The sequence below is a fragment of the Rhinopithecus roxellana genome, chromosome 2 (genome assembly GCF_007565055.1).
Source record: "Rhinopithecus roxellana isolate Shanxi Qingling chromosome 2, ASM756505v1, whole genome shotgun sequence".
NCBI classification, from domain to species: domain Eukaryota; kingdom Metazoa; phylum Chordata; class Mammalia; order Primates; family Cercopithecidae; genus Rhinopithecus; species Rhinopithecus roxellana.
Genome location: NC_044550.1, coordinates 135,217,453 through 135,232,942, shown reverse-complemented (window position 1 = coordinate 135,232,942; position 15,490 = coordinate 135,217,453). Strand labels below are relative to the sequence as shown.

Below are 15,490 nucleotides of genomic sequence, written 5' to 3'. Positions count from 1 at the left end.
ATCCGCTGAAGCCGGCATCACAGGCCAGCTGTGAGTACTGTGTGAACAGAACGCGTGGTCATCACCTAACACAGGATGCGGCTGAGCGGACGCACGCGGCGTGCGCACCCCACAGCAGACCTGTCTCCCCCAGGAGCTGCAGCCAGAACCTTCTCACAGTAAATCAACAGGCAGGTGTTCATTTTGCCTCCAGCATCAACATTTTAAGGAAGTTTCAAGTTGTTAAGAGTGAAGTTTCAAACGTATCACATATACGCTACCCTTGATAATCAGAAAAATACTTTATTCGACTGCGTTACTTATTTCATCAAGTGAGAAAGTGTAGTCGCATTGGCTGTCTAATGTACACATGCTAGTGGGCAGAAGGCTGGAGGACTGGAAGGGGCAGCGCGGGTGGCTGGGTGTTCATCTTTCACGTGTCACTGCCCCAAGGTGAGCAGGTCCCGCAGGAAGCATCGAGAGTCGCAATAAAAACACATCAACTTTGTCTTTGAAATGACTTCAAAACTTCACACTGTTGAGGAAAATGAGGGTGCACATGTTACACACAAAAAATAAGGTGGTGAGAAGAGTTTATTCACTAAAATGTGTACTTTTAAAAATTCAGATGTCATCTTAGTATTTTCAGATTATTATCAATATGTTTTAAGTTGTAATTTTGGAAATTCACAATGAATATAAAAGTGAACATTGCTGCGTTTCTAACGACTAAGGCAAAGCTCAGAAACACAACTCTTAGGAACGTTTAGAGCTCCGTGTCTGTCCTTGGCGCATGCTTCAAGAGCTTCTTTACATATGCACTTTCCCAAGAGCGTTTTCCTTCTGAGGCTGGCTGAGTACTTGCCTAAACACTGTCTCTGCAGCAGGCTGGCGATGCTGATGGGCGGCCTGGGGGGCGGCCCGGCCGGGGAGCTCCCGAAGCTTGGAGAGTCCCCTCTTCCTGCTCTCCCTGGTAACTGTGGTGTTGGCGTTAGCGGTGGTCCCTTGTGGGGGAGTTGCAGAGGCGGAATCCTAATAAATTCAAGAAACACAAAATTATTAATGCTCCAAGCATCTCTGGTGACATGACAGTTAGAGCACTGACGGTTTTGTGGTTTTAAAGGCCTGGATTCACAAGCATCTCTGAGTACCTCGGACCAGCACGCACACCCCGCCAGGTAGTCAGCAGAAGACGTGGACAGACGCTGCAGGGCCCGTGGGCACCCAGGAGGGTCAACAGCCCAGGCCAGTGGGGATGGGAGGTGGGGGCGTGAGAGAACACTGAGGCCTGCAGGCAGCCAGGGGTGGACTGGACCACAGGCATCAAAAGCCATTCAGGGACTCTGGGGGGCTGACATGGGAGGGTCTGCCTTTTAGAGAGAGCACCAGACCTTTGAACACTTGAGTTCAGTTGACAGAGACATCGGTGTGTACTTAAATATGCAGCAGACAGAGTGGGAGGCCACCCAGAGGTCTGAGAAGAAGAGCATGGGGAGGTGAACTGTGGTCTGTTCTGGGGCTGGGGCCGAGTCCAGCCTGCCACCTGCTTTTGTAAATAAAGTTTTACTGGAACCCAGCCACACCCATTAATTTACACACTGTCTGCCCCAGCCTTCTCAATACAGAGGCAGAGCTGAGCAGCTGCCCAAAAAGTCAAACATATTTACTACCTGACCTTTACAGAAGACGCCTGCTGACCCACGGCCTATTCTTGTGGTAAAATAGCATGCAGTCATCACGTGGTTCTTTTGAAGATTTTAGCAACAGGGCAAATGCCTACGTTATATCTTAGCTTCAAAAAAGCAAACTCCTGGCTGGGCACGGTGGCTCATGCCTGTAATCCCAGCATTTCGGGAGGCCGAGGTGGGCAGATCACCTGAGGTCGGGAGTTCGAGACCAGCCTGACCAACATGGAGAAACCCCATCTCCACTAAAAATACAAAATTAGCCGGGCTTGGTGGCGCATGCCTGTAATCCCAGCTACTCGGGAGGCTGAGGCAGGAGAATCACTTGAACCCGGGAGGTGGAGGTTGCGGTGAGCCAAGATCGTGCCATTACACTCCAGTCTGGGCAACAAAGAGTGAAACTCTGGCTTAAAAAAAAAAGCAAACTCTAAAGTGGCATATGCAATAAAACCTCGCTCAAAGCATGTAAAAAAAGGGATGAAAAGCAACATATTAAACTTTTAGCAGTAATTCTGTGGGTGAGATGATGAGCAGTTTTATTTTGCTGACAATTTCCTTTAAAATGCTGTGAAGGTGCTTGCAGGGGACACTACCTGAGAGGCTTTCCCACGCTCCTCTGACTCGGCGTCAGGCCAGGATGCTCAGGGGCCCGGGAGGAGACACTGCCTGTGGTAGAACAAGAATAAAACACGAGTCGTTCGCGGTAACACATCACAGTGCTTTGAGGACGACGACCAGGCCAGCCTACTGCGCTTCTTGGTAGCTGTCACTGCCTCTCTGCCACGAGGGCAGAGGCAGGCAGAGCCACACAGGCGTGCGGGTTCCTCTTCGGTCACACGCAGCCCTGGTGCCAGCACATCCTGAGCAGCCCTGGGTCTTCCACATGAGGGCGTAAATATCCTACATTTTAATCTTTCTACCTTTATGCACCTCTGCAGCTTAGAGAATATGTAAGCCATATTCTGAATCATCAGCAGCTGGAAAGCGAGACCTGGAAATGAACTGGCCAGTCCCAGCTGAGCTTCAGCCTCACTCAGAGGCCCTCGGCCCGTGGGCTCTGCGAGGGGGCCTGCCCATCACGGGGGCAGCCGTGGGCATGCAGACTGTGCCTGGCATACACAGGTGCTCAATGAGCATCTGGAGCACAAGCTTCCTCCCCTGCCTCTCCCGAGCCTTGGCTCCTGCTCCCGAGAACTGCCGGAAGGGCAAAAGCACGTCCAGAAGTTCTTTCAGTACCCCACCCGTGTTTGCTTTCTCCAGGCGCCTTGTAACATGAAAGGGGAGATGTGATGACTGAGTTCTCAAGCAGCACCTGCTCGTGGACCCCAGGCTGGGAAAAGCCACCTGTGAGGGAGCCCGAGCATTAGGCTTCCCCAGCACAGTGACTGGTGACTGCCCAGTGCCTGCCTGCTGCAGCATGTCGGGGGGTCGCAGGCCTGTGGGGCACAAGGCAGTCTCCGTACCCGCAATGGGGGTCTTGTCTTTGCCCTGGGGCTGTGCGGACCTTGTGAGGATGCTGCCTGCAGGAGGTATCATAACTCCTGAGTCTGCAGGTGACCCTGAGAAGGCTCCAAAGAACAGCTAAGAGCAAGAAGGAAAGCTGTCCTACTAGGCTGTGTGAGTGCTGCCTTCACTTCTGTCTTTTATCATGGTTTGGCATCTGGCGGCTTGTGGACCCTGCAGAGACTGCCCTCCTAGGGACAGCCAGTTCCTAGAGGCAGGAGGCCATGGTGAGCACACTTCTGATATGAAAGCCAACAAATCCAGAGCCCATGTTCAGAGCCAACCCCAAGCCTGGGTGGCCTGTTCTGCTCACCCTGCCTGATCCTCCCATGAGAACCACAACCAAGGTGCTAGGTCTCCCCTCACTCCCTCCCTGGGGGTCTCTGGGGAACCATGAGTGGAAACTCCTTTCCTCACAGCCGTTGCCTCCTCATCCTTCGGCCTCACACCACCTGATTAAAACAAAACCCTGTACATTGAACACACAGAACCACAAATAATAACGATGGCAGGCATCTTTTGTTAAGTAACTTATGCTCAATACTATATGGTTAGTTGAAATTGTTGGCTGGGCGCGGTGGCTCATACCTGTAATCCCAGCACTTTGGGAGGTTGAGGCGGGCGGATCACCTGACGTCAGGAGTTCAATACCAGCCTGACCAACAGTGGAGAAACCCTGTCTCTACTAAAAATACAAAATTAGCTGGGTGTGGTGGTGCATGCCTGTAATCCCAGCTACTAGGGAGGCCAAGGCAGGAGAATCACTTGAACCTGGGAGGCTGAGGTTAGGGTGCAGTAAGCTGAGATCACGCCATTGCACTCCCGCCTGGGCAACAAGAGTGAAATTCTGTCTCAGAAAAAAAAAAAAAAAAGAAATTGTTTCCTATTTACTCAATGGAAATTTTTCGAGATAACTATTATCAACAGAGATGAAGAGACTGAGGACCCAAGAGGCCAACAACTCACCCAGGGTCTGGCAAGCAGTGCTCAGACAGCCAAGTGTGGGCCATGGGATCTCGGACCCAAAAGACCCCTGCTGCTCAGCCCCCTGCGTGTCCCACAGGGCTCAGGGAATCCTAAGGAGTCCTTTAGGTTCTGCTGGGAATCAAGTTACACCAGGAATCATCCTGAAGAGCAGTGACTTGGAGAAAGGGGTTGCCAGGGAGTGCTAGAGGAAGGCCCGAAAGCCACCCGGAGCCAGGCCAGCTCTCAACAGCACAGCAGCCCTGACGGGGGAGGAGCTCCTCAGGGTGCCAAGGGGGCCCCGTGTTTCAGCCTCACTAAGAAGCAGGTGACCAGAGGGATAACCCATTCCTAAGATACCTTCCAGCGCAGCGGTCTCTGTTCAGGGGAGTAATGCTGTTTAACGTGTTTCACAAAGATGTCCATTTGAAAAATTTAACGAAAACATGCTGACATTTGAAGAGGGTAAATTTCACCATCTGGATGCCCAACAGCCTGTTTCCTGTGGTGCCAGATCCACTGTGTTGTGTTCCGGAGGGGACCACATACTGCAGAGCGAGCGCCCTGCGCCCCTGCCGACAGCTCAGACAGCCCGACGCACTGCTCAGGGAGTCTGCAGGGCAGACAATGGACAGACTGCCCGCCTGCCACTCTGACATGAGAGGGTCCGGGACCTGCCATTCACCAACTCATTTAGTGAGTGCTTCTTGAGGAGGACCGCTGGCTACAGTTAAGTAGAAATCAGTGAATTATCTCTTCGAAGCCAAGTACGAAACTGGACAAAATGGTAGAAACAACGGTTCAGGTCTCTGAAAATCAACTTGAGGCAGACAACAAATCAGAACACACTGGCTCCTGAAATCAGAACACACTGATCCTGAAATCAGAACACACTGACTCCTGAAATCAGAACACACTTACTCCTGAAATCAGAACACACTGGCTCCTGAAATCCCGCTGCAGCTTTGGGAGGAGCGGGATGTGGCTTCCCGGCCTGAGGGTGAATACAGACACAAAATTCCTCAACAAAATACCGCAAACCAAATCCAGCAGTATATAAGCAGCTGCTCCACCTCCCGCTACCCCACTCTACCCAGTAACAGCACAGCTGCACCAGGGTAGGTGGCTGAGGACCAGCAGCTTTGCTTCCAGAGGGGGTGGGCTCAAGGTGGGAGGGGAACACTTTCATCAGCCACGGGGGGTCCATCTGCAGGACCTGGAGAGGCCCACAGCCCTGGCTGGGGAGGGGTCAGGAGAGCAGAGACCAGTCAGAAAAATAACGGGGAGATGCTGAGAACAAGACAGCCAGATGGAGCCGGCTTCCCCGGAACCCTGGCCGACAGAAGCAGCACGGGCATGTGCAGGGGATCCAGCGCACCCACAGAAGTGATGCCACAGGGGACCGGGAACCGACTGGACGTCGGCTCCCCATATGCGTGTATCGTTGGCCGTGGGGAGCCTCCGGGATGTGTGGTGTTGGAGCACAACCACAGACGGAGCAGCAGCCCACCGCTGAGCTGTAGAGACAGGCGGACACCCCGGGACAGCCTGGCTCAACAAGAAGAGCAGAAACCACAAGCGGACAGATCTGCGGCTGCCACGGACACAGGTTCTCCAGGTCCCGGTGAAATACCCAAGCAAACAAAAACCAATCAAACAACCTCCGATAGAAATACAAGAATCCAGACTTGCTCAAATACAGTACCCAGGTTGTCCAGATGGCAGCCCCCAGTCATGGGACAAGCAAAGAAACAGAAGTGTGACGACACTCAGGGAAAAGGGCAGATGGCAGAGGCCCGCGCTGCGTGGCCAGATCGCATTTCCTAAGGACTCCAGAGCGGCTACTGTAAATGAGCCAAATAATTAAAGGAAAATATGATCATAGTGACTCAACACACAGGGCTTCCAGCACAAAAACAGAAACGCTAAAAAAAAGAACCAAGGACGGAACCTTTTCTAACGCATTGTACAAGGACAGAATGAGGTCCTGACACCAAAAGCAGACAGAGACGTTACAAGGAAAGAAGTGTGCTGACCAGTATCTCTTATGAATAAAGACACAAAATTCCTCAACAAAATACCAGCAAACCAAATCCAGCAGCATGTAAGAAAGATCATACACCATGACCAACTGGGATTCGCCTCAGGAATGCATGGTTCCTTCAACACACAGAAATCAACACCATATTAATATATTCTATCAATAGAAGTAATTACATCTATGAACACATCACGGTAACAGAACAAAACCCAATGATCATCTCAAAATATAAAGAGAAAGCACTTGAAAAATTTAACCCTTCTTCATGACAAAGGACTAGAAGGGCACTTCTCAACCCTACAAAAGGCGCCTCCAGGAAACCCTTGGTGAACACCATCCTTCATGGTGAAAGGCTGAAAGCTTCCTCCTAAGATCAGGAACAGAACAAAGACAACGATGTCTGTTCTTGCCACTTGTATTCAACGCTGTATTGAAAGTTCTAGAGAGGGCAGTTAGGCGAGAAAAATAAATGAAAGTCCTGCAGTGGGATGGGAAGCGAAAAAATAAAAATAAAAGTAAAATATAAATAAAAGGCACCGTGGTTGAAAAGGAAAAAGAAAAACAACCTCTACTTGCAGATGACATGATTTGCCATATACAGAAAACCCTGGAGAATCCACAAAACATTCCCCAGAGCTCATAAATGAACTCAGTAGATTGCAGGATACAAGATCCATCTATAAAAATCAGTTGTATTTCTGTGTACTGGCAATGAAAATCTGAAAATAAAAGTTAGAAAACAATTCTATTTACAGTAGCACCAAAACAACAAAATACTTAGGATTAACTTTTACCAATGAAGTGCAAGATTTCTTCACTGAAAACTACAAAATACCGTTGAAAGAAATCAAAGACCTAAATAAAGGGAAAGCTATGTCCAATATTCATGGATTGGAAGACGCAGTGTTAGTATTAGATGGCAATACTCCCTACATTGATGTACGAGGTGAATTAAAACTCTACCAAGATTTCAACCTGCTTTGTCAGCAGAAATGGGAAAGTTGATCCTAAAATTCATATGGAAATGCAAGGAACTCAACATAGGCAAAACCACCTCAAAAAAGAACAAGGTTGGAAAACTCACACTTCATAATTTCAAAAGTTACTATAAAGCTAGAGTAAGTGAAAGACAAAAAGAAAAATACTTAAAGCAGCAAGAGAAGAGCAGCTCATCACCTACAGGACAATATAATTAACGGCTGACTTCTCCTCAGAAATAATGGAACTGGCTGGGTACGGTGGCTCATGCCTGGAATTCCAGCACTTTGGGAAGCCAAGGCTGGTGAATGGCTTGAGATCAGGAATGCCTAGCCTTAGGCAACATGACGAAACCCTGTCTCTACGAAAAATTGAAAAATTACGCCAGGTGTGGCAGTGGCTCATGCCTGTAATCCCAGCACTTTGGGAGGCCGAGGTGGGCAGATCACCTGAGGTCAGAAGTTCGAGACCAGCCTGGCCAACATGGTGAAACCCAGTCTCTACTAAAAATACAAAAATTAGCCAGGTGTGGTGGCAGGCACCTGTAATCCCAGCTATTCAGGAGGCTGAGGCAGGAGAATCACTTGAACCCAGAGGTGGAGGTTGCAGTGAGATCACGCCATTGTACTCCAGCTTGGGCAACAGAGTCTCAGGAAAAAAAAAAAAAAAAAATTAGCCAGGTGTGGTGGTGCATGCCTATAGTCCCAGATAATCAGGAGGCCGAGGTGGGAGGATTGATTGAGCCCAGGAGATCCAGGCTTCAGTGAGCTGTGTGGTCAAGCCACTGCACTCTAGCCTGGGTGTCAGTCAGACCCAGTCTCAAAAACAAACAAACAAAAAAAAACCCCAATAATAATAATAATAATGGAAGCCAGAAGACAGAGGAATGACATATATACCAAGTGCTAAAAAGTCAACTGAGAAAATGTATATTCAGTGAAATTATCCTTCAAAATGAAGACAAAGACATTCAAATATGGAAAAAAACCCAAAAAACAATGAAGAGAATTCACTTCTAGCCAATCTTCCCTGCAAGAAAAAACTGGAAATGGTTAATATGTTGTGAATGATGTAATAAAATTTTTTTTTATCTAAAGGACTTTAAGAAACATAAATTTAATTCAGGAAATAACACCATATTGTTCATTTATAACACATAGATCCCATACATATGTATATAAATAAATACGACAAAGTAGGTGGGAGGAAGTGGGGCTATATGGGGGCAATGTGGTTGCATTCCACTGGAATTCAGTCAGTGTTCACCTCAAGTATTCTGTGATGAGTTCAGGATGCATGTTGTAATCTCTAGAGGAATCACTAAGCAAATAATAAAGCACACAGATAAAGTATCAACAGAAGAACTAAAATGTGTATCAGTCTGCTTGGGCTTCTATAATAAAATACCACAGACTGGGTGGCTTACACAACAGAAATTTATATCTTGTAGTTCTGGAAACTGGCAAGTCCATCAAGATGCTGGCTGATGTGGGTCCTGGCTTGCAAACAGCAGCCTTCTCACTCTGTCTTCACACAGCCTCTTTTGTGTGTCTGTGCAGAGAGTTAGTGAGCAAGCTCCCTGGTGTCTCTTGGTTTTTGAAAATTTATTAGGATACAATTTCCGACCTTAACCATTTTCAGTGTACAGCTCACCGGTATTAAATACATTCCTAATGCTGTGCAACCATCACACCATCCATCTCTGTAACTGTTTTCATTTTGTGAAACTGAACCTCTGTTCCCATTAAACAAGAGCTTCCCACTCCTCCATCCTACAGCCCCTGGCAGCCACCATCCTCCTTTCCGTCTCTACGATTCTGACTACCTCACACGCGAGGACTCACACAGCTTTTGTCTTTCTGTGACTGGCTTATGCACTTAGCGTAACGTCCTCAACGTTCATCCACACGGTAGTGTGTGTTGGAGTTCCCTTCCATTTTAAGGCTGAATCACAGTCCATTGCACAGAGACACACATTTTATCTATCCATATTCATCTGGTGACACTTAGGCGGCTCCCATGTTTTAGCCACTGTGAAGAATACTGCTATGATCTTGGGTATACAAGCATCTGTTAGAAACCCTGCTTTCAATTCTTTTGAGCACCGAATTGAAATGCAGGATCATCTGGGAATTGCGTTTTTAATTTTTGGAGGAACGGCCACCCTGTTTTCCACAGCGGCCACACCGTTTCACATTCCCACCAACAGTGCACACGCTTCCAATTCCTCCGCATCCTTTTTTTTTTTTTTGAGACAGAGTCTCGCTCTGTCGCCCAGGCTGGAGTGCAGTGGCCAGATCTCAGCTCACTGCAAGCTCCGCCTCCCGGGCTCACGCCATTCTCCTGCCTCAGCCTCCCGAGTAGCTGGGACTACAGGCACCCGCCACCACGTCCGGCTAGTTTTTTTTGTATTTTTAGTAGAGACGGGGTTTCACCGTGTTCGCCAGGATGGTCTCGATCTCCTGACCTCGTGATCCGCCCGTCTCGGCCTCCCAAAGTGCTGGGATGACAGGCTTGAGCCACCGCGCCCGGCCCTCCTCCGCATCCTTAACAACACTTGTTATTTTGCGTTTTAAAAAATGATTACAATAAATATTTATTTAAAGAAAACATCTGCAGACCAAATAATTCTGAAGTTTGTTTCAGGTTTAACCATCTTCATGAGAATACTTGGAGGCAGCCGCATCCACAGACTTCAACTATGTGACTGCTTCTTTGTCCATTCTTCTCTCTCGTTTCTCTTTATTTTTTTTGAGACAGGGTCTCACTCTGTCACCCAGGCTGGGGTGCAGTGGTGTGATCACTGCTCACTGCAGCCTTGACCTGCCAGGCTCAGGCAATTCTCCCACCTCAGCCTCCCAAGAAGCTGGGACCACAGGTCCCACCAGCCTGGATCATTTTTTGTAGAGGGGATAATTTTTTGCTCAGGCTGGTCTAGAACTCCTGGGCTCAAGCTCCACCTCAGCCTCTCAAGCCTCCCGAGTAGCTTGGACTACAGGTGTGTGCCACCACACCTGGCTGGTTTGGGTATTTTTAGTAGAAACAGGTTTCACCATGTTGCCCAGGCTGGTCTTGAACTCCTGACCTCAGGTGATCTATCCGCTTCGGCTTCCCAAAGTGCTCAGATTACAGGCGTCCGTGCCAGGCCTGTTTTTGTTTTAAGAGACAGGATCTTCCTCTGTCGTCCAGGCTGGAGTGTGGTGATACAGTCATAGTTCACTGCAGCCTTGACCTCCTGAGCTCAAGCAATCCTCCCTCAGTGTCCTAAGTAGCTAGGACGGCAGGTGCGATTTTTAAAACATATAGTAGCCATCCTAATGGGTGTGAGATAGTATCTTGCTGTTTTTCTTTTTTTTCTCTTGGAGATGAGGTCTTGCTGTGTTGCCCAGGCTGGACTCCATCTCCTTGGCTTGAGCAATCCTCCCACCTCAGCCTCCTGAATAGCTGGGACTACAGGCATGAGCCACCATACCCAGCTCTTGCTATAGTTTTGATTTGCATTTCTCTAATGATGAATGATGAGCATCTTTTCATGGCTTATTGACCATTTGTGTACTTTGCCCATTCAAGTCATTTGCCGCCCCACCCCCCAACTTTTCTTTTTTCTGAGACAGAGTCTCACTCTCACCCAGGCTGGAGTGCAGTGGCGCAATCTTGACTTATGCAACCTTTGCCCTCCAGGCTCAAGCAATCCGCCCACCTCAGCTTCCCGAGTAGCCGGGACTACAGGTGTGTGCCACTATGCCTAACTAATTTTTAAGTTTTTTGTAGAGATGGTGGTTTCACCATGTTGTCCAGGCTGGTCTCGAACTCCTGAGCTCAAGCGATCCTCTTGCCTCGATCTCTCAAAGTGATGGGATGACAAGTGTGTGCCACTGCGCCCGGCCTTTGCCCATTTTTCAATCAGGTTGCTTGTTGTTAAGTTTTAGTTCTTTATGTATTCTGGATTGTGATCCCTTATTAGATACGTATGATTTGCAAATATTTTCTCTGATTTTGCAAGTTGCCTTTTTACTCTATTGACAGTATCTTCTGATGTGGAAAAATTTAAAATTTTCTGAGGTCAATTTGTTTAATTTTTTTGTTGTTGTTGCGTGTGCTTTGGTATCATATCCAGGAAATCACTGCCAAATCCAACATTGGGAAGCTTTTGCTCTATGCTTTCTTCAGAGTTTCATATTTTATAGTTTTAGGTCCTTGATCCATTTTGAATTAATTTTTGTACATAGTGTTAGGTAGAAGTCCAAATTCATTATTCTGGAGGTGGATATACAGTTTTCCCAACACCATTTCTCGAAAAAACTGTCCTTTCCCCCACTGAATAGCGTCTCTCTCCACTGACTAGTGTCTCTCCCCACTGAATAGTCTCTCCCCCTGAATAGTGTCTCTCCCCACTGATTGGTATCTCTCCCCACTGACTAGTTTCTCTCTCCACTGAGTAGCGTCTCTCCCTACTGACTAGTTTCTCTCTCCACTGAGTAGCGTCTCTCCCCACTGACTAGTTTCTCTCTCCACTGAATACTCTCCCTCCCCACTGACTAGTGTCTCTCCTCACTGAACAGCGTCTCTTCCCACTGAACAGCGTCTCTTCCCACTGACTAGTGTCTCTCCCCACTGAAAAGCATCTCTCTCCACTGACTAGTCTCTCCCCACTGACTAGTCTCTCCCCACTGACTAGTGTCTCTCTCTACCGAGTAGCGTCTCTCCCCACTGAGTAGTGTCTCTCTCCACTGGAGTGTCTCTCCCCACTTAGTGTCTTTCCCCACTGAGTAGCGTCTCTTTCCACTGAGTAGCATCTCTTTCCACTGAGTAGCGTCTCTCCCCACTGAGTAGCGTCTCTCCCCACTGAGTAGTGTCTCTCCCGAGTAGTGTCTCTCTCCACTGACTAATGTCTCTCCCCGCTGAGTAGTGTCTCTCTCCACTGAATAGTGTCTCTCCCTACTGGAGTGTCTCTCCCCTGAAGAATGTCTCTCCCCACTGAAGAGTGTCTCTCCACTGAAGTGTCTCTCCCCGCTGAGTAGCGGCTCTCTCCACTGACTAGTGTCTCTCCCCACTGAAGGGTGTCTCTCCACTGAAGAGTGTCTCTCCCCAGTTAGTGTCTCTCCCCACTGAATAGCGTCTCTCCCCACTGAGTAGCGTCTCTCCCCACTAAGTAGCGTCTCTCTCCACTGAAGAGTGTCTCTCCCCACTGAGTAGCGCCTCTCCCCACTGACTAGCGTCTCTCCCCAATGAGTAGCGTCTCTCCCCACTGAGTAGCATCTCTCCCCACTGACTAGTGTCTCTCCCCACTGAGTAGCGTCTCTCCCCACTGAGTAGCGTCTCTCCCCACTGAGTAGCGTCTCTCCCCACTGAGTAGTGTCTGTCCCCACTGAGTAGTGTCTCTCCCCACTGACTAGTGTCTCTATCCACTGAGTAGTGTCTCTCCCCACTGAGTAGTGTCTCTATCCACTGGGTAGTGTCTGTCCCCACTGAATAGTGTCTGTTTCTCCACTGAATGGTGTCTTTTGTTTTCAGGACATGAATCTTACTGGATTAGGGATCCATGCTTATGACCTAATTTAACTTTACCTCCTAAAGGTTCTAACTCAAAATATAGTGACATTGGGGGTCAGGGCTTCAACATACGAATTTTGGGGGAACTCAAATCAGTCTATAGCAAAATGGTACGATAAAAATATTTATTGTAAACAAAGGCAGTTAAGGAGATACCAATAAATTAAGAATCCTGTCATACATAAAACAAAACCCAGCAAGACAGCAAACACAAATCCAACCACAAAAATTAATAATTACATTAAATATCAATGGACTAAACAATCAAATCAGAAGGTATAGATTATAACAGATCAAAAAACAAGATCTAACCATATGTTGTCTATCAGAGGCACATCATGGATTGAAAGACACAGACAGGCTGAAAACCAAAGGATGGGAAAAGATACACCATATGAATGATAACCAATATAAAAATCGAATGAAGAAAATCCCACCATAAAAAATAATGAAATACCTAGGGCCGGGCGTGATGGCTCGTCCCTGTAATCCCAGCACTTTGGAAGGCTGAGGTGGATGGATGGCTCGAGGCCAGGAGATCGAGACCAGCCTGGTCAACATGGTGAACCCCGTCTCTACTAAAATTACACAAATTAGCCGGGTGTGGTGGTGCACCCCTGTAATTAATCCCAGCTACTCGGGAGGCTGAAGCACAAGAACTGTTTGAACCCAGGAGGCAGAGATTGCAGTGAGCTTAGATGGCACCACTGCACTCCAGCCTGGGTCAGAGTAAGACTCTGTCTCAAAAAAAAAAAAAAAAACCAAAAACAACCTACATGTAAGTTTATCAAGAAAGTACAAGTCCTGCAGAGTGAAAATTACTGAGGATTCTTGAGAGAAACTAAGGAAACTCTAATCAATGGAGAGACACAGCACATCTATGGACTGAGACTGTTAAAACTGTGAAGATGGCAGTTCTCCCCACACTGATGTAGAGATTCAATCAAAATCAAAATCCCGGCAGACTTTCTTTGTAGAATTTGACATTATCCTAAAATTTATATGGAAATGAAGAGAACCTGGAATAGGCAAAATTATGTTGAAAAATTAAGAAAAAGGTTAGAGGGCTATGCCATCTAATTCCAAAACTTACTGTACAGTAAAAGTAACCAAGATACTGTGGTATTTGTGAAAGGAGATAAGATACTGATCGACAGGGTCCAGAAGAAAGCCCTCACCGGCCATTCTGCTATTTATTCTCCAGTGTCTCTGTCTCCTTTGTCCTTCTATTGTCTTGATTGTCTTTGTGTTTAACACATGCTTTACAACGTCATTTAACAATCCCTCTTGATTTTTCAGCTGTGTTTTTTAGAGTTATGTATGCTGTGGCTCCATCTCCTCGCTCTTCCTTTGTGCTTATTATCCTCTATGTTACATCTATTTTTTGTAACTCCAACAATACAACGGTACAATTGTTGCTTCAATTTTATGTTTTGTAAAGTAATGAGAAGATAAAAGAAATTAACAATGCAGCCTCTTATTCTCATCCCATAATCACCATTCCCCATGCTCTTCATTCCTTCTAACAGACTGAAGTTACTGTGTGGCATCAGCCTAAATGCCTTCTAGGGCAGGTCTGTTAGCAATGAATTCTGCTTCTGTTACTCCGTGAATGTATTTAGTCTTCATTTTAAAATGTTAATTTCACTGGGTACAGAATTCCTGGTTGACGTTTTAAAAATGCATTTTGAACATGACCATATCTGGGAGGAGTTTAGCAGAAAATACAAACCTCTGAACAAAATAGAAATCTATGAATCTGGCTGGACGCAGTGGCTCACGCCTGTAATCTTAGCACTTTGGGAGGCCGAGGCAGGTGGATTGCCTAAGCTCAGGAATTTGAGACCATCCTGGGCAACATGGCAAAACTACATCTCTAGTAAAAATACAAAAAAAAAAAAAAAAAAAAAATTAGCTGGGTATGGTGGCACACGCCTATAGTCCCAGCTACTTGGGACGCTGAGGCACAAGAATGGCTTGCACCCAGGAGACGGAGGTTGCAGTGAGCTGAGATTGCACCATTGCACACCACCCTAGGCGACAAAGCAAGACTCTGTCTCAAAAAAAAAAAAAAAAAAAAAAAAAAAAACAAAGGAATCTATCAATTCATATTGTTATAAATTAGTGAATACATAGATACCTGAATTGGGTAAAATAAAAAGCTCTTCTTTATAGTAGAATGACAATTAATACATATAGAAGGAACTGTGGAAATGGAAAAATTGCTATGAGGCAGTCATCAGAGTGGTGGCTGATTGGGGGGCGGGGGGCGTGAGGCCGGATGAGGAAAAAGGTATCAGTGTCATTTGGACTATCTCTCCACAAGACACTCATCCATATGGGGGACATAATGACTGCAGTAAGAAAGCCTGATAGATGCCTGTGTGGTCAGGCGACCAAGGTGAACACCCTCCTGGAGGAATCAGGCAACCAAGGTGAACATCCTCCTGGAGGAATCAGGCAACCACTGTTAACATCCTCCTGGAGGGATCAGGCGACCAAAGTGAACATCCTCCTGGAGGGCTCGGGAAACCAAGATGAACATCCTCCTGGAGGAATCGGGAGACCAAGGTGAACATCCTCCTGGAGGAATCGGGAGACCAAGGTGAACGTCCTCTTGGAGGAATCAATCTGGTGACTAAGGTTAATGTCCCTGTGGCAGAATGGGTCAACTCTGTGCTCTGATGTGCGAAGCAGAGCAGTAGCATTTCTGGGGCATTCCTGCCAATAGAGGATGGTCTGGATTCCTGAGGAAATACCAGACAACCCAGGTTATGGGTCACCCTTC

The 15,490-nt window shown here is 47.2% G+C and overlaps 1 protein-coding gene across 2 annotated transcripts in view; it reads right to left on the bottom strand.

The window, feature by feature from the left end:
* Positions 1–262: 262 nt before the first annotated feature.
* The window catches only part of RNF212 (ring finger protein 212), a 57,926-nt gene continuing 42,698 nt past the window's right edge, over positions 263–15,490 (bottom strand). For both annotated transcript variants that reach the window (XM_030925672.1, XM_030925678.1), the window contains 3 exons: positions 2,258–2,330; positions 845–1,011; positions 263–514 (listed from right to left, as the gene is read on the bottom strand). In XM_030925672.1, coding sequence (XP_030781532.1) covers positions 510–514; positions 845–1,011; positions 2,258–2,330 — 245 coding nt within the window. In that variant the 3' untranslated portion in view covers positions 263–509. The remainder of the gene's footprint in view (positions 515–844; positions 1,012–2,257; positions 2,331–15,490) is intronic.